General features: G+C 38.0%; 1 protein-coding gene across 1 annotated transcript in view; it reads right to left on the minus strand.

Annotated features, from left to right (window-relative positions):
* Positions 1–7,371, minus strand: part of LOC306878841 (heparan sulfate 2-O-sulfotransferase 1) — a 76,446-nt gene extending 69,075 nt beyond the window's left edge. Inside the window, exon 1 of the mRNA XM_079431401.1 lies at positions 6,951–7,371. Coding sequence (XP_079287527.1) covers positions 6,951–7,074 — 124 coding nt within the window. The 5' untranslated portion in view covers positions 7,075–7,371. The remainder of the gene's footprint in view (positions 1–6,950) is intronic.
* Positions 7,372–19,758: the final 12,387 nt, after the last annotated feature.

A 19,758-nucleotide genomic window follows, 5' to 3' on the forward strand; every position in this document is an offset into this window, starting at 1 on the left:
CTTAAATTTAGGAAGTGAGCGATATCATTTTTAAATAGGTTTTTAATGATCCTCTCCCTTTGCAATTACATGGCTAAACAGCAACATTATTTTTGAGATGTTCCTAATTCAAATAAGATTCATTTAGGACATGTCAAATCCACACTTTTAAAGCAGCACTTCACCTTTTTTTTCTGTGTTTGGGTGAAGTGGGTCCATTAGCAGTATGGTGACTGTAAAGACAAACTGCATCCCAACAGAGGAATACATTAAGTAACTAATGTAACAGATATACACCCTCTCACTGGCAGGATCTCGGATTCATTATAAGTGATATGAGTTTCAGGTAGGCACTTACAGAAACGTAATTGCTTGTGTCCAGGTGAACAAAGTGCCATGGGAACTGCTAAATTGGTTGAGAAGTTACCTGCAATGGAGTGCCAGCGGGTTGCAGGATAATCTCTAGGAAATGGAGTTGACCCCTGTATGTATTCTATTTCTTGGAAGATGCCTGTAAGCAATATGTGAAAAGCTGTATATAACAGATTTCCTGTGCTATAGAGCACACACACAAACCTAACATCAAGATTGTTGTTGAAGTACCAAAAGGCCCTTTACATTGCGAAAAACTATTTACACCAAGAGCAAAATGAACGTGATGGGTAATGGGAAAACAAAGTAAAGTTTTTACTAGTGCTGTCAAAATTAGACGATTAATTTCAGTTTAATGCATTAAAATTATTTAACGCCATTAACACAGGGGCGGCGCCAAGGGTTGGCCACCCCACTCATAACTGTGGTTTCTGTCTGTTTTTTCAAGAATGCATTTATTCAGTCGCAGAACATCTTTACGATCACATCAATCCGGAGACGTTTAGACACGCGCTCCAGCTTCACTTCAGCAGCAGGTGCCAGTCAAACGAGCGCGGAAACCGGAGTGCGCTGTAGCCTGTATCAATTCATATCAAAGCATGAAATAAACTACGTGCATGCAATGTCGTGGTCAGATAAGGTATGAAGTTACCAAAAAGGCGATTAAAGCCGTCTTAAAACTGTGCGTGCATGTAACATGTTATTTTTGAGTTACATTATCACGTCTCTGAAATGGTTTTCAAAACTGTCCTGGAGCACTGTCTCCCTCATCTAGGGCCCTATGAAATCAGTTTTATATTTTCCCCGAATTCCGGTCTCTCTTCTAAATTCTGTTTTTTACATTTAAATTTTAATATATTAAATTTAAATATTTGAATACCTTTAAAGTTCTGTGTGTATATGATATGACGCTAGTTTTACTCAAATGAAATGGTAAAATGTTCGTAAAGTGACTCTCAGAGCAGTTTTGAAGATATTGTTCATGTATTTATGTCCTCATTGAGACAGCAGACGCTGAAATCACCGCGAGCGGATCAATTGGTTAAGACATTAAGTAGGATAATAAATAATTTTTTCTTTTTATAATCTGATCTCAAAAATAGAAGTGTGCTTAATGGGCATGTGAGCTTAATAGTTGTTTACCCTAATAGCATCATAACAGACTACGTAATATAACTTTGAATCAAGAAGCAATTGCAACTAATACATTATTTCCCATAAAAATCACATAGAATCACACCTCTAGAATACAAAGACAAAGCATTGCAAGAGTCTGTACACATGACAGAAAAGCAAGCCAGACAAAAAAAATTTAAATAATAAAATGCCAGAGTCCTCACTTATTTTCAATTCTCAAAGCATGACATGAATACTAGGAAAAAAGCCGAGAGGTGCTGTCGCGATGACAAACAGAATAAATCCCTCCATTTAAAAGTCATCAGAGCAAGGTCTCCAATGTAGAGAGCTCTGCTATCAGCCACTCACCCCTGGGCACATGGACAGCAAGTTTGTCCACCTCAGTCCTGAAAGAGATTCCAGTAGCTGACATGGGAATGAATCACCTGCTAACAAGGACATCCAATCTTTGTGTCTGTTAAAAGTTTAACTACCATCACTGCAGAAAGAGACCTTTTGATAAAATGCCAGTTGTGATAAGTGAAAAGGACTTTCTATCAGCAATACAACACTGTATAATTAAAGTGATAATAAAAGGAACAAAGAAAATATTCTTAAAAGGTCAAGGGAGCATATTCTGCATCACCACCATCACCGAATATAACTGCAAAAGTAAGGTTTTTTTCCATACACAAAAACATCAATTCACTTCAGAAGGCTTTTATTAACCGTCGGGAGCCGTGTGGAGTACTTTATGATGGATGGATGCACTTTACTGGACTTAAAAATCTCAGCCATTCACTGACATTATAAAGCTAGGAAGAGCCAGGATATTTTTTAATACAACTCCGATTGTATTTGTCTGGAAGTAGTAAGTCATATACTCCTTAGATTACTTGAGGGGGTGAGTAAATCATGGGGGGGGGGTCCATTTTCCCGTGGACCATGCCCCTTTTCTTCTGTCATATATAACAGCATGTGTTTATAGGCAGCTATATGCACAGATCCAATATAATGATACACATGCTATTTCTTTCTAACTTGTTTTCTTTCACTGAAGATGAGTGACTGCGTTATCGAGAATGATTGTTGAGACGTCCATTTTCACATAATTCTGTATGTATGCATCTGTTCAAACACAAGGAAATGCGAATGAAGAATGAACTCTGTGTTCGCGCGCCCTTAAAAATCTGTGCGCGGGCACCGTGTCCGGCAGCTGTGGCCACAGAAATCAGCGCACAGACAGTGAAATAAGTTCTTCTATTCGCCTCGTCTTGTGCTGGAATGGCTTAAAATCACTCGAATGTGTAAATTGGCAAGATAAAACATACAAATGATAAACGTTCACTCTATGATGGGTCATTTTTGCAATTAGTCTGTTAATCACATGCGAACCGAACCGAACCTTGATGTCTGGTCCGTACGGACCATGGATCAACTGCGATCAGTTTCACAACTATGATTACATTTAAGTTTGCGCTATGTTATACTCACCTTTTAATAATTAGTGTGTGACTAACATCTCCTCCACAATAAATTACCAGACAGTAAATCAATCGAGTGACGTCACTGAAAAGCTGCAGCCGTGGCGGGGATGATTTTTGGTGTGGCGGGCCGCCACGGCAGAATGAATGTAGTGGAAACAAACGCAAATCAGCTCATAGTAAAATTTGCGTATCAGGTCTAGTATGTCGTTTTGTGTTTTGAAAGCAACCGGTAAAGACAACACAGGATCTTGACTTGCACTGCAAATTCAACAATAGAGGAATACTTTCAAATATTTTAAAATTACACACTCGCCCTTTAGTGCGTTTTTAAGAAAAGCTTTAGCTGTATATAAAGCAGTAAATTCTTATTAACAAATCCTTTTTTTTCCCATTTTAAAAGTTGGGCTCTTCCCATTAACACTACCTTACAAAAATATGCTATCAGTAAACTTTTTTTAAATACTTGTTATGCTCACTAATGCTTTATCTGATCAAATGGACAGAAAAAAAACAGCAATATTGTAAAATAACTTCTCTATTTTAACATTTTCAAATTTAATTTATTCATGTCTTCAAAGTCTTCAGAGTCACATGATTGTTCAGAAATCATTCTAATATGCTGATGTGGTGCTCAATAAGCATTTCTTACTATGATCAATATTGAAAACAGTTGCGCTGCTTAATTTAGTCAAAGCCATCAACAGTTTTTCTTAATATAAAGTTGAAAAGAACAGCATTTATTATAGTATATTTTGATCAATCGGCTTTGATCAATTTAATGCAGTCTTACTGAATAAAATAATTAATTCTTTCAATAGCATCTTATACAGCATGCCTGCTGCTCGACACCTCCAAATGCATTTTTAACAATCTGGAGCAACTATTTGCTCAGCATATCCAAGTGATTATGCTCCATATCGTTGGCATCAAATTGATTTCAGATATTCAGTCTTTCATCTCTTTTCCAATAGGACAACATTAGGAGAATTTTACAACAGGCAACGTGTGCTCTTTAAAGCGGAGCTATTCTTGTCACACTGCACGCAGGCTTCTGCTTATTTCTCTTTGTGAGCTGCACAGCTGGTAGTGGAATGAGAATAAACTGATGTTGTATAATCTATGGCATAAGATAAAAACAATAAGAGGCCTGTTGGCAGTGGCTGAACACCAGATATATAGCTTGACAGCGATGCTTGTAACTTGTAACTTGGAGTGGGAGGCAAAGCTAAGGGTTTTCCATCTTCTAATGAACCATGTCATGTGAGACAACCTAATAAGCATAGTGCAGAGTCTATAAATTCAAAGCCTGCACAGGGCAAATCAGATTTCACTCCTCTGTCAGCCCTGGCATCCTAAGCCTCAACAAACGTCCATCACAGGGTTAGAACGGCAGCGTTGCTTTCAATTTAATTAACTCTCCATTTCATGGACTTATGATTAATATTTTCTCATCCATAATGCAAAAACTGGGCTCAATGCTAAATATGACAGCATCATTTGCACTGGTAACGGAGAGTGGCATGTTTATTCATTTATTTTAAAGGTGCCACTATATGTAAATGCTGCCTGTCATGCTATTTGGTTTGATGGGATTCCATTAGGCCTATATATTTGTGTGTTGTTTATTTTGAGTGCAAGTGATCAGATTACTCCATAACAAAAGCAAGCAACCAGAATGTATCTATTTATCATGTCACAAATACTTTTTATGTATTACTGGAAAAATATACAGCATAAACCAGGAGCAGATTAACATAATATTACTTGATTAACATATTCACACAATACCCGTCATGAACAGCAACTGCAGTTTTTTCCCCACTTTAAGAAAAGCCCAAATTAAGTTCCCCACTCTAAATCTTCAATAAAATCCACAGACCTGTAACTCGATTTCTACCTATCTTTTTAGTGTCAGAGTAAATAAATGGACTCATTTCAGCTGTTCTGCAGCACGAATGTGTGGATACAGAAAGCTGTCATGGGTCACTGGAGGATGTGTGTGTGAAAACACACCAGCTTCATCCAGTTCACTAGGAACATCGGCTGCAGGTGTGAGGCTTATAAAGTAGATAAATTATTTTTGCACCATTTAGGACACAAACAGAAAGTTTTCGATATTAAAACAATCTATGCAATAAATAGTGGTACAGTGAAATAGAAATAGGTGTGATCCACACATTTAGGACCATTGAATGAATGGTATAGCGTCCTAAAGTTTTCATCTAGTTGGTCCACTATTTCTACTATATTTTAGATTGCCTCTACTGTAGTTAGTGCACGATTTCTGCTATATATTTTAAGCTACAAAGCATGCTTTCACTTGCATTCCACTGTATTTTCTAATAGTCAACAGTCACACCAAAAGAATGGCAAATGTGGGTGATCTCGGGTGCGAACCAAACACAAATTTACTTTGCAAAGTTAATGCATAAGGTTGATGGAACTCCGACTGCATGGCCATCATGCAAATCATGAAGACTCCATAGTGAGCTTTTCAAAAACTAACTTTGGAATCAGGACCAACTAGAGGCAATCTTTAGGATGCTATAACATTCATAAACTCAAGACAAGAAAGACAAAACAGAGCACCAATCAGCATTCAGAGATTTCACTTCAGCTAAAGTCTGTTATTTGTCTAATAATCTCTTACCTGTCTTACACACTAAGCATTAAGGGGAGTATAAATGTGTAAGCTGATTATAAACAAAAGCAGATTGGGGAGTAAAATCGGATCAGTGTAAGAGTTTGATAAAATGTACTAAATACCCTGCTGAGTTACTGTATCTCTTCATTCAATAGTGTATCTCTGCCAATAAAATAAATTTGCTAGTTTTTTGTTATAAATAAAGGGATAGTTCAACGAAAAATAAAAATGATGTAATTACTTATCCTCACGTCATTATACATTGAAGAATGTCTTTTCTGATCAATAACAATGAAAACTTTCCTCAAGATGTCAAGCCTCAACAGAATGCATTAAAAAGTATAAAAGTTCCCCTCAAGACTGATGCACTATATTCCAAGTCTCCTGGAGACCAAAAATTCAAATCACTGAAAATCTAGCCATCCACCATTGCTCCAGTAGTGATGTCCAATTCGTGAAAAAAAAAAAAAAAAAAAAAAAAAAAAAATCACTGAGACAGATGTTCCTAATCAACTGAATATCAGGGTAGCCCAATTTACAAAATGAATTTTAAAATAATCATAAAATATATTGTCTATACATCAACATCTTTAAAACAACAGTTTTATACTTTCAAATACTTTTTCTGCTTTACAGCAAATCAATGTTTGCAGTCACCTTGCAGCTATTTGGTATGGTTTGTGGTATATATAACTGTTTAACAAAGACTTTTATTAAAAAAATAAAAATCCTATGAGAATAATACTTTCAGAGGCAAGGACGCTGAAACAGTGGCCAGGCACTGTTGCACTCTATTATGGTTTGACTATGGAGGTCAAGATTATAAATAAAATATCAGTCTGTCCCACACAAATCAATCAGATGGCTTCAGATGACATGTAGAATAACACATGAGAACTATTTTTATTATATTTCATTGGTGATTCTGCATCCATTTGAGGTTTGACAACTTCACTAACTATTCAGTGTCAATGCACCGCAATAGCATTCTTCAAAATCTCTCCTTTGTTGTGTTTCGCAGAAGAGATATATAGGGAGTCAAACAAGTCTGAAAAGAACATGAAGGCGACTACAGAATCTACATTTCATTTGTGGGTGAACAGTTACTTTAAGTTAATGAGGCAATGCAGATTTGGTTGTCTTAATACACTCCCATTGCTAATGTTGTGTTATAAAGAAGACGACAGCAGCAGACGGTCTCAAACCCTATGAGCTGCCCACCTAAACAGCATTTCTGTCCATAGGCGCGTTCCAATCCATTCTATTAAGAATCGAACATGCATGAGGTCCAAAAAGGCTTTCTATGGTAGGTAGGCAGCTCACTGATGTTTGAGACGGAACCGCAGTCTTACCCAGCTTTGCCCGAGACTCTTCCAGCTTCTGAATCTGGTTCTCAATAAACAGCATCGCCACTCCAAACGCCATAACAGCCAGCAGCTGGAACTTGGGTGGCATCATGATCCTCAGGAGCCCCATCAAAGTATCTGATGATTATCTATATGTCATGCCGTAAAATGTGAATGAGAAGCTCGGATCAATCCGTTACTGGAGCAGTAATATCGACTCCAGACAGATGATCTCGATTATGCGCAGAGAACACAAAGTTACGGATGTAGTAACGTTAACTGAATACATCAGTGCAAGCAAGGGCATTTCAGACGCTCATCTGTTTGCAGAAGGTGGTATTCTGTTGAAACCGGGGACTCTTGGTCTTAGTTGTTGCACATCAGCTCTGCTCCGACTGTCTACTGCTCTCCTGCGTCACTCAACACTGGGATTTTATTCCTCCGCCGACTCAAATGAAGCGAGTGGAACGGGACGGCGCTTATAGCGCCATCTATCGGTTTGGAGATTGACAAGAGCCAAGTCTTTCACATTGCTCGGCTCAGTGAAAGACTTGGCTCATGAATATTAATAAGCTTACGTTACTGGATCTCCTTGGGATTGTCACAAGTATACCTTGCCTTATTAATATTCATAAGCTAAATACTGGCCCAAAATCTCTTAATGTAAAAAATAATGCATCAGATCCAATTTTTTTTCAACAGGTGTGTGTTTCTGTCCATTGGTTTCTTTTGTGTGCATGTATGTGTGTATGCTTGTATTTTAAAGACTGTTAAGATTTTGTATGGATACATATCTACTACAGTACGCCTATGAACCTATTTTCACCCTCAATTTTTATAAAGTTTTATCAATTAAACTTTTTTATTTGAAAGAGCATGTCAAAACATTGTTCACAGACCTTTGCTTTGTTGGTAAGCTTACGTTTAACTGCTTTCAGAATCAGAATCAGAATGAGCTTTATTAGCCAGGTATGTTTACATATACAAGGAATTTGTTGTAGTGACAGAAGCTCTACAGTGCAACAGAAAGACAGCAACAGGACAGGACACAGATTATAAAAGAAAATTATACAAATATACAAATAGGCAGTGTACAAAATAGCAAAAATACAATATATCATTTAGACAATTATGTGTGTACAGGTCTGATATGTGCAAATTTGAAATGAAAAAAGTATGTGTGGTGAATAAATAATGTATTATAGTTGTGTGTTCACAAGTCCTGTGGCAGATTGAACTTCCTCAGCTGGCGAAGGAAGTACAACCTCTGCTGGGCCTTTTTCACAATAGAGTCAATGTGAATGTCCCACTTCATGTCCTGAGAGATGGTGCTGCCCAGGAATCTGAATGACTCCACTGCAGTCACAGTGCTGTTCATGATGGTGAGTGGGGGGAGAGCAGGGGGGTTTCTCCTGAAGTCCATGATCATCTCCACAGTTTTGAGCGTGTTAAGCTCCAGGCTGTTAAGACTGCACCAGACAGCCAGCTCCTTAACCTCCTGTGTGTAGGCAGACTTGTCACTGTCCTGGATGAGGCCAATCAGTGTGGTGTCATCTGAAAACTTTAGGAGCTTGACAGAGGGGTCTTTAGATGTACAGTCGTTGGTGTAGAGGGAGAAGAGCAGTGGGGAGAGAACGCAGCCCTGAGGAGCTCCAGTGCTGATGGTGCGGGTGTTGAATGGGATTTTTCCCAGCCTCACTTGCTGCTGCCTGTCTGTCAGGAAGCTGGTGATCCACTGACAGACGGAGGTGGGAATGGAGAGCTGAGTTAGTTTATTCTGAAGGGTTTCCGTGGTGATGGTGTTAAAAGGGGAGCTGAAGTCCACAAACAGGATCCTCGCGTAAGTCCCTGGTCTGTCCAGATGCTGCAGGATGAAGTGGCTCATAAAATATCATCCACAGACCTGTTTGCTCTGTAGGCAAATGGCAGTAAGGGTCCAGTGGAGGCCTTCAGATAAGCCAAAACCAGTCTTTCAAATGATTTCATGGCTACAGACGTTAGAGCCACAGGTCTGTAGTCATTAAGTTCAATAATTTTGGGTTTCTTGGGACGGGGATAATGGTGGAGCGTTTGAAGCATGAGGGGACTTCGCACAGTTCCAGTGATCTGTTGAAGATCTTTGTGAAGATGGGGGCCAGCTGGTCAGCACAGGTTTTTAGGCAGGCTGGTGACACACCGTCTGGGCCTGGTGCTTTCCTTCTTTTGTTCTTTCTGAAGACCTGGCGCACGTCATCTTCACTGATTTGAATTGTAGGCGTGGGGGAGAGGGGGGTTGCTGGAGGTGTTAATGGTTGTGTGGAGGGGTGTTCAGGGCAGGTGTGGGGTGTTTGTGGGGTGTTCAAACCTACAATAGAACTCATCCAGATTGTCTGCCAGTTGTTGATTCTCCAGAGTGCTGGGGGATGGTGTCTTGTAACTGGTGATATCTTTCAAACCTTTCCACACTGAAGGAGGATCACTGGAAGATAATTTTTTCCTTAGCTTGTCAGAATAATTCCTCTTTGCCACTCTGATCTCCTTTTCCAGTGTGTATTTGGCCTGTTTATACAAGACTCTGTCCCCATTCCCGTAAGCATCATCTTTGGCCTGACGGAGCTGTCTGAGTTTTGCAGTGAACCATGGTTTGTCGTTGTTGTAAGTTAGATGAGTCTTTGTAGGAATGCACATATCCTCACAGAAACTGATATAAGATGTTACAGTCTCTGTGAGCTCATCCAGATCGTTTGCAGCAGCTTCGAAAACAGTCCAATCAGTAAGGTCGAAACAGGCTTGTAAAACCCGCTCTGTTTCATTAGTTCATCTTTTAACAGTTCTTAATACAGATTCAAGTTTCTGCCTGTAGGTCGGTATGAGAAGAACCAAACAGTGATTAGAGAGTCCTAAACCTGCTCGTGGGACAGAGTGATATGCGTCCTTTATCGCTGTGTAACACTGATCCAACATATTGGGTGGGACATGTAACATGCTGTCTGTATTATGGCAGTTTGCGGGAGAGATTTGCTTTATAAAAGTCCCCTAGAATGATTAAAACAGGGTCCGGGTGTTGTTGTTCTGTCTCTGTGATCTGATCAGCGAGTTTCTGTAAAGCTGATCTCGCGTTCGCTTGCAGTGGAATGAGAATGAAATATAGTATTATTTTCAAAATTATTTTGGCGACCACAGAATTTTATTTATTTTTTTATTACAGTGAAGTGTTATTTCAAGCTTTTGGGGCATATAAGTTCCTGTGAAGATTTATACATAAATATTTTCACAAATTGTAAAACAAAGATTATGCAATAAAAAGTATCCAATGCATTGTTTCTTCTGTTTATAAGTGGTTCTTACTTTTTATGCTTTATGATTTATGCTTGACATTTCAAATTACATGGCTTGTGTCTTATACGTTTTGTGATCCTTTTGAAGTGATTTCTAAGTAAGTGATTTTTGCCTGGACAAGTAAAAATATATTTACATTAAATGCAATTTGGCAGTGGGCTCTCTTGACCTAAACAATTATCAGTCATTAAATCAATCAATCAATAGAAGCACTCTAACAGCCATTTTGTAGTTGACTCAAAAGTCTGTGTATTGCTCAAAGGCTGATTGATTGATTGATTGATTGATTGATCATTTTTTCCACCTAGATTTTATATACACTCTCAAAACTGCATGCTCTGCAAGTGGCCTGAATACAGAACATCTGAAACAAAAATAGGTCTGTATGATTACTTTCTGCAGTTAAATTTTAACTGAAAATCAGAGTGAGAGATTTGAGAGAAAACAAAACAACATTAATAAAATATGAAGAATGAAATACACTTGCTAAATAAAACCCTGTATGATACCAAACTAAAAATGTAATTATAAAACTGCATAATATAGTGAGAAGGCCGATTCTGGAGATCGCAGCCAATTATTTTAAGCATCTGACTCATATTTGCAATTGTAATGGGAGAGTCCACCATGGGAATTATATATATAGATGTATATAAGACCAACTGTATTTTGTATCTGTTGCCAACACACAGCACATATAGAGGTGTGAAGGAATCCAACTGTGCGTGAAATTGCCATCAGTCAAATCATCTGGATTTGGCTTCGGCTTAAAATAACTCCTCTTACCGTCTGTCACACAGCAGGTGTAGAGCCGTATCATCATGTTCTGTATGTATGACTCTCATCGTCCTGTGGCCATAGAAATAGTATATACTGCACAAACTGCAGTATATGATGCATTCTGGAAGTACATATTGAAGCAGCCTATAGATTGCTGCACCTGTATGTCCAGACTGTGACATGTTTTAGAAAAAATATAAATGCATATAAGGATGAGTAGGCCTATATAAGCTATGATTCTCAAAAGTAACTTACAGTTAAACAGAGTTCAGTGAATCTATCAAGTTCATTGGACCATGCTTTCATAAACTTCAATGCATCATTCAAGTGCTCTGCATCCTTTGTGTCTTAGATCAATGTTAGAAGATAACAAAGAGAGCAAGTATGTCTCAAACAGACCGACCAGTAGACACAAAGAAGTGTTTGTCACAGCTTCAGACTTTCCAATGACGCAAGCAGATGAATATAGATTTTTTTTTCCATGTGGCTTCATTCAGGGGTAAATGATCAGTCTCTGAAAGAAGCACATTTTTGAGCATTGCTTATTTACTGTGTGAAACTATGAAAAGCATGCGGCTCCATGAACCTCTCTTAATCCACCACAACCCGCTGTTTCCAAAAAATCAATACCGCTTCCCTCAGTGCTCAGAGCTGATAAGAACAGCTTCTGAATTACTGAAAGTTGTTTAATACATTTTGGCATTGTATATTCATTTTCATTTATAAACAAAATGAAAGGCAAATGTTTTCTCATTTATACAAAAAAAAGTTTGTTATGGCTTTATTTTAGTCATGTCTGGGTTATATTACATTTTACATTTTTTGCTTAGCGGTCCTAAGAAGGTTAATAGTTTCTCCAGTCTTTTAATAACCTTTTTAGCTTTCTTTTTTCCTGCTTACAGTTTAACTGAAACACAGGTTTATATAATATTATAATTTAAAAAATGGCCAAAATACTGTCTTTGAGCATTTATTGTATTCTGGGGAAGTAGTGGCCTAATGGTTAGAGAGTCTGACTTGTAACCCAAAGGTTGCGGGTTCAAGTCTCGGGCCGGCAGGGATTGTAGGTGGGGGGAGTGAATGTACAGCGCTCTCTCCACCCTCAATACCACGACTGAGGTGCCCTTGAGCAAGGCACCGAACCCCCAACTGCTCCCCGGGCGCCGCAGCATAAATGGCTGCCCACTGCTCCGGGTGTGTGTTCACGGTGTGTGTGTGTGTTCACTGCTGTGTGTGTTAATTGGGATGGGTTAATTGCAGAGAACAAATTCTGAGTATGGGTCACCATACTTGGCCGCATGTCACGTGACTTATAATTTGGCTAATTTATTTTCTGGTCATGTAATTTTGTTTGTTTGTTAAACTTTCAACAAATTGTTAATAATGCAGACACTTTGGGGCTAGTATTTAGCACAGTCTACATCGGTTGATAAAAAATGTTAACAAAGCAACATAGATGAATATAATTAAGGTTTGCTTTGCACATTTTGACCAACCAACGTAGACTGTATTCAGATTTTTGCTAATTGTTTTATTTGTTTTTAAATATAGTTTTAGTGTATTCAAATGTCTCATTATAAAGAATTACTTCTACAGCAGTGGAGAAAAATCCTATTTAAATTTTAAAGGTTTAATTAATATCACAACACATACAGAAATAACCAGTGGTGAAACCTCCTTTCCTCCAGGTAATGTCTTATGAAAGTAAATAAATAGAAAAAAGCATGAAATGCTTATTTCAATTTGTGGATTAATTGCTTTTGAGTCACTATTATTTGTCAAGTCACTATTATTTGTATAGTGCTTTTAACAATGCAAATTGCATCAAAGCAGCTTTACATCAGCTTGATATAAAGCTGGGTGGCTTTATATCAGCTTTACAGTATTTAGACGGGAAATAGTTTGTCGAAATAGTGTCATTCTCCTCTGGCCAGACAAAATCAGCGGTTTAAATCTAGGCTAAAGCAGAGTCAGATTGTGCAAAGGACTCATCTGGTTCCTGTGATCTTGTCCTGATGGCCGTCTAGGAGACAGGGCCTTCACTGGGGATCAGTCTCTGGGGCTCATCTAGTTGTCCTGGTCTCCGCTGACGTTCAGGGCTGTAGAGGTCATCTCTAGGTGCTGATCCACCATCTGATCTGGATACGGACTGGATCTGGGTGGCTACGGTGACCTCGGAATAAGAAAGAAACAGACTAATATTAGCATAGATGCCATTCATCTAACGATGTAACAAGTACATCGGGTGTTTTGGGAAGTGTTCCCGGTTCCGGTTGACCTAATTAATGCAGCCTAACAATCCTTTAACGGATTTGAATTATAGAAATGCGATAGTGTAACGTGTAAACCAGGTTAAAGAGATGGGTCCTTAATCTAGATTTAAACTGACAGAGTGTGTCTGCTTTAAATCTAGATTATCTAGTGTTAGGTAGATTGTTCCATTTGGGCGCTAAATAGGAAAACGATCTCCTGCCCGCAGTTGATTTTGAGATTCTAGGTATTATCAGATGGCCAGAGTTTTGAGATCGCAGCGGATGTGAAGGACAATAATGCGATAAGAGCTCACTCAAATACTGAGGTTCCAAACCATTCAGGGCCTTATAAGTAATTAGCAAGATCTTAAAATGTATACAATGTTTAATACGGAGCCAGTGCAGTGTTGACAGAACCAGGCTAATGTGGTCATACATCCTGGTTCTAGTAAGAACTCTAGCTGCTGCATTTTGAACCATCTGGAGTTTGTTTATTAAACATGCAGAGCAACCACCCTATAAAGCATTACAATAATCTAGCCTCAAGGTCATGAACGCATGAATTAATGTTTCTGCATTTGACATTGAGAGCATATGTCGTAATTTAGATATATTTTTAAGATGGAAAAATGCAGTTTTACAAATGCTAGAAATATGTTTTTCGAAGGAAAGATTGCTATCAAAAAGTACGCCTAGGTTCCTATTTAATTTATAGAGCAGCCATCAAGTATTAGACAGTGATCTAGGTTATTACATGCAAAAGTTTTTGGTCCAATAAAGATACTTTTTTGATAAAGAAGACAGTGCACACTGAGTGTGGGGTGTTTTAAACGACCATATTCTGTACATTCAAGGGTTTCTTCAATAGTCTTTAACTGTGCAGTGGAAGTATCAGCTAATACAATACAAGGTCATACGTTCTCATGAGATTATTTGTGATCCATGGCTCGCTGTCATGTTGTATTGTTAAGCTGCTGTGTAACTGACTTAAAATATTACATGATATTTTTTTATATTTTCTTCTCTTGAGAGTTAAATTATATTGTCTCTCATTCACTATGGGAAATTACATGTCTGCAGTAAAATTAACAGTTAAAAGGCATTACTCATGGAGAAAGGAGTAAAACTATAAGGCATAAAGGAGGCAGCCTTAAAAGGATTACAACACTAATCAGCAGTAAGGCATCTGTTAAGGCAGTGAGAATATTCGTATTAGCAGCTAATTAACAATGCATTAATCATGCCCAGGCATCCATTATTAACCTCTTGTACTATAACTCAAAACTAGTAATTAATAATAAATGCTTTGGCCTAAATTCTGATTTATTAATAGCAGAGAAAAAAAAAGATCTGAAGTTCAATATGGCCTTTTCTATTAAAAGTGTTTTACATAACTAAGAGAGAGCCTGTGGGAAATATGCAGTTTATTTTATATCGGTTCCTTAAGTGATGGAATGACAATGACCTCAAGTTCATACATTACTAATGTAAGCACGATGCATGATGCATTATAAGCCTTTTTTAATGCAGTGCAATTCCATCTTTCATATGTGTGCTAAGTCATTTTTTTTTTTTTTTTACTCAAAAGCTATAAACATCTGATTCTTTGTTTTGGGGATAGAATTCACAAGCCTTAAATGTGACAGCCAGTCACTACTACTCGAGAAAACAAGCATTCATGCATTGGACTTAAAACCTATAACCAGTAACTGATAAAAAAAAGTACCTTGACAGCTTCACCATGTGACAGCTACCCCTTTTCTACCCTATGTATGCGTTCCCCAGTATCATGAATATCAAATCAGTATATATTGAATCTATGGTCAAAGAAAATAGAATCCCAGTCTGATGTATTTTGTTGTGAAAAGGAGGCACTACTGACAGTGAAGCTGTTAGGACTGTGTGAGAAGAACAGAGCTGGAGAGAGTCACTTCAGGCAAGTCGAGCACCTCATTAAACAGACAGTGAAGGATGAACTTGCTCCTCAGAAGTGGCCGAAGCAGTCAGGCAGAGAGCATGAATGAGATTTAAACGTCCCTTAAAGAAAATCTGTAAAATGCAGAAATTCATTGATGATTGTCTGGCTAAATTGATTTAGAAGACCTATTTAGCAATGTTTTCCTTTGTCCATTCCTGCACATTCATAAAGTGCTGTTTTGCTGCTAGCCTATTGTTTTAAAACCATTAAATGTACAATATTATACAGTATTTTAAATAAATACTGTAAGCTGATTGCATATTGTAAGCATGCTAAGACTTGAAATTGTGAAACTGGAAATCATTGCAATTTTAATAAAAGAAATGTAGAGTTCTCTCTCTCTCTCTCTCTCTCTATATATACATATATATATATATATATATATATATATATATATATAATATCATATTTATTTAATATTATAATATCATATTTATTATATTTATTTATTTGCTTGCTTTCTTGTTTAGTTGGTCGGTCACGGTCAATGAGGGGAAAATATTCTGCATTTCCCTTATTTCCCACCCTAATTATAATTATGTTAAAGAATAAGTGCATTTCAATACTTTAGTATGTTATACTACTGCAATTTGTATATAGTTTACCCCCCCCCCCCCCCCCCCCCCTTCTTTTTCTACATAAAAATGTAGAGTTAAAATACAAGGAAAACTTGCCACGATCCCAGACCTGTATTAGGCTACATTGAGGCGCCATCATGTGTTCAGTTGCATTGTTGCATGGTGTCCTTATTGTTTTGTAAATTCAAGTTTACAATTTAATCTCTGTTCGTTTTTAATTTAATTTAATTTAATTTAATTTAATTTAATTTAATTTAATTTAATTTTTATAGGGCACAAGGAATACAAAAAAAAGAAAAAGGAAAAAGAAAAAAATATATATTTTACTCTGTACTCTGTTTACTTATATTTTTTACAAAGATATATCACGATATATATAAAGGACGCTAAACATACACACGCAATCCACAATTTTCCTGAAAACTGCCTCTTCTCTCTTATCTTTAGTTTTGGCAGCTGAGGTCATGAGTCAGTAGTCACCATGGCAACAAGAAACGCTTCTCTCTTAGCCCCGCCCATCAGCAACAGTTGCCAGCTGTTAGCTTCTCCTTTCAGTTTGTAGCTTGAAGCTTTTAATTTATTATTTATTTTATTTTTTTTAGCTGTTGTAATCAAGACAAAGGTAAGTGTCTGAAATCTCTTTTATATTAACTACTGAGTAGGCTACTAGACGTTACTTTTGTGTACAGTTGTCAACCGTTGATCGAAGAAATAACTGTTTACATAGGTTACTTTTTAATGTAGTTATATTGGTATGGGTTTATACCGCTGTACTGATATTAATAAGGCTGGGTCAATGACGACATTAGATATTATAAATGGGAGAAATAGTTTAAAAATCTGGTTTAAATAATATCTCAAGTTAGTGCGTGTTATTAGTTTATTAGTTAATGTTACAACGTTTAAACCATTTTTAGATAGAGATTTATTAACTCTAACGTTAAATATGTTAAGTGAGGTAAAAAAAAGTGCTAATATACTTTGTTTGCACACACTGCTAACACATTATTTTCCAAAACGATTTCAAACTTCATGGTGATTTTATTTTATTTTTTTTCATTAATATCTTGAATTTTGAGCCATGAACATCTTGACGACGTTTTCTTGGGGTTGCATTTGACCTGAACAAAACATTCATTTTTATTAAAAAGGTCAAAATATATTATTATTTTCATTAATGTTATTCATGTTTAAATATCCTCTATGTTTTTGTTTGTTTGTTTATCTTAATCACATGACAATAAACTGCATATTGCATCTTGGTTATACACGCTGAGGCTGATCTGATTATTTTCTAACCAAAATACTTTATTGCTCATACATAGCCCTACATACACACATACATCATAATAAGAATACTTTAATTCCTAATATTAAGCGAAATGTATGCTGATTTTGTTGGGACTTAATTTAGTTAGTTGGCCAATCAGTCATTAAGACCCTGAGAAAACGTTTTTTTAATTACTGATGCACAAAATTTGCCTGGTAAACTGTTGAGATCATGCAGTCAGATTTACAGGTGTGGCTGGTTGTCTAGAAACATGGGAAGTGAAATTAGCCAGGTAGTGTGACGGGTTTAGTTTGAGTCGCAGAGAGATGGTTTACTGTTGATATGTAAACTAAAAGGCACTAAACACAGTTCAGACTCCATGGCATGGATTCATATCAGAACAAGATGAACCCTTACCAAGTACATTTTCAGGTAAAAATATTTGTATTTGACTGTTATAAAGAAAATTGGTCTTTAAGAAATATGAGATCTCTTTCATATACAAGACTCACTTAACAGATTTATATTAGGTTCTGTTCTTATGGCTGATGTACTTCCCATGCATGCATGCTAATGTATATTATAGTCTATGTACTCCTGCACAGAAAATAAGATAAGAAATGCAATTCTTGCTCTCTTTCGCACACATTTTATTGTTGACAATTTGGAAAGCTTTTCATTGAAACGCCAGTCCTAAAAACAATAGTGCAAGAGTGGCCGCTGACAATGGCTTTTAGTTGTTGTCATAGAGATGGACTCTTTGACTTTCACAATATGTTGTCTGCCATCTAATCTACAGAAATATATTTCCTTCATTTAGCAATTCCATGAGGAAAGGGAAACAAGCTAATGCAATAATAATAATGCATAAAAATATATAACTATATATTTTTATACAGTATCTCACAGAAGTGAGTACACCCCTCACATTTTTGTAAATATTTTATTATGTCTTTTCATGTGACAACACTGAAGAAATGACACTTTGCTACAATGTAAAGTAGTGAGTGTACAGCTTGTATAGCAGTGTGAATTTGCTGTCCCCTCAAAATAACTCAACACAGCCATTAATGTCTAAACCGCTGGCCACAAAAGTGAGTACACCCTTAAGTGAAAATGTCCAAATTTGCCCCAATTAGCCATTTTCTCTCCCCGGTGTCATGTGACTCGTTAGTGTTATAAGGTCTCAGGTGTGAATGGGGAGCAGGTGTGTTAAATTTGGTGTTGTCGCTCTCACTCTCTCATACTGGTCACTGGAAGTTCAACATGGCACCTCATGGCAAAGAACTCTCTGAGGATCTGAAAAAAAGAATTTTTGCTCTACATGGGGCCGCTCATATATTGCGTCTTTTGCGCGCTCAAGTTCGTTATTTCAAATGGAGACGCGCGGTATGCGCGCTCATAATGGAAGCGACGCGGTAGCGGTGCGACGCACTCGTTTTTTCCAGGCGCGTCCGCGCCGCATCGAGATAAAAACATCTCAACTTTTCAGAATTTCACCGCAGGTCATGTGACAAGAACCAACCAATCAGCTTCCTCACCTTTTCCGTTACTTTGAAACCTCAGCAGCGTTTTTGAAGAATGGGGTGCACCCAAACACTGCGGCGTTTTTTACTTTTCTTAGTAAATAAATCTTGTAACAGAGTTACAGCAAGTGTTTTTCGTTGTTGGAAATCCATTGCTGAAATTTCCTTGTTGTAACGGAGAGCGCAGCTGATGGTTGCTTAGCAACGACAGACGCCTCCGGAGCGCAACCACCCGAGCGCTTTGGAAAAAAAGAGGAAGCGGCGCGCCTAGCGTTTTCCACGTGTTTTTAGGCGCGATATGTGAATGGCCCCTAAAGATGGCAAAGGCTATAAGAAGATTACCAAGACCCTGAGACTGAGCTGCAGCACGGTTGCCAAGACCATACAGCGGTTTAACAGGACAGGTTCCACTCAGAACAGGCCTCGCCATGGTCGACCAAAGAAGTTGAGTGCACGTGCTCAGCATCATATCCAGAGGTTGTGTTTGGGAAATAGACGTATGAGTGCTGCCAGCATTGCTGCAGAGGTTGAAGGGGTGGGGGGGTCAGCCTGTCAGTGCACACTGCATCAAATTGGTCTGCATGGCTTTCGTCCCAGAAGGAAGCCTCTTCTAAAGATGATGCACAAGAAAGACCGCAAACAGTTTGCTGAAGACAATTACTGGAACCATGTCCTGTGGTCTGATGAGACCAAGATAAACCTATTTGGTTCAGATGGTGTCAAGCTTGTGTGGCGGCAACCACGTGAGGAGTACAAAGACGAGTGTGTCTTGCCTACAGTCAAGCATGGTGGTGGGAGTGTCATGGTCTAGGGCTGCATGAGTGCTGCCGGTATTGGGGAGCTACAGTTCGTTGAGGGAACCATGAATGCCAACATGTACTGTGACAAACTGAAGCAGAGACTGGGCCGCAGGGCAGTATTCCAACATGATAACGACTCCAAACACACCTCCACGACGACCACTGCCTTGCTAAAGAAGCTGAGGTTAAAGGTGATGGACTGGCCAAGCATGTCTCCAGACCTAAACCCTATTGAGCATCTGTGGGGCATCCTCAAACGGAAGGTGGAGGAGCACAAGGTCTCTAACATCCACCAGCTCCGTGATGTCGTCA

This window comes from Barbus barbus, assembly GCF_936440315.1.
Source record: "Barbus barbus genome assembly, chromosome: 13".
Classification (NCBI taxonomy): Eukaryota; Metazoa; Chordata; class Actinopteri; order Cypriniformes; family Cyprinidae; genus Barbus; species Barbus barbus.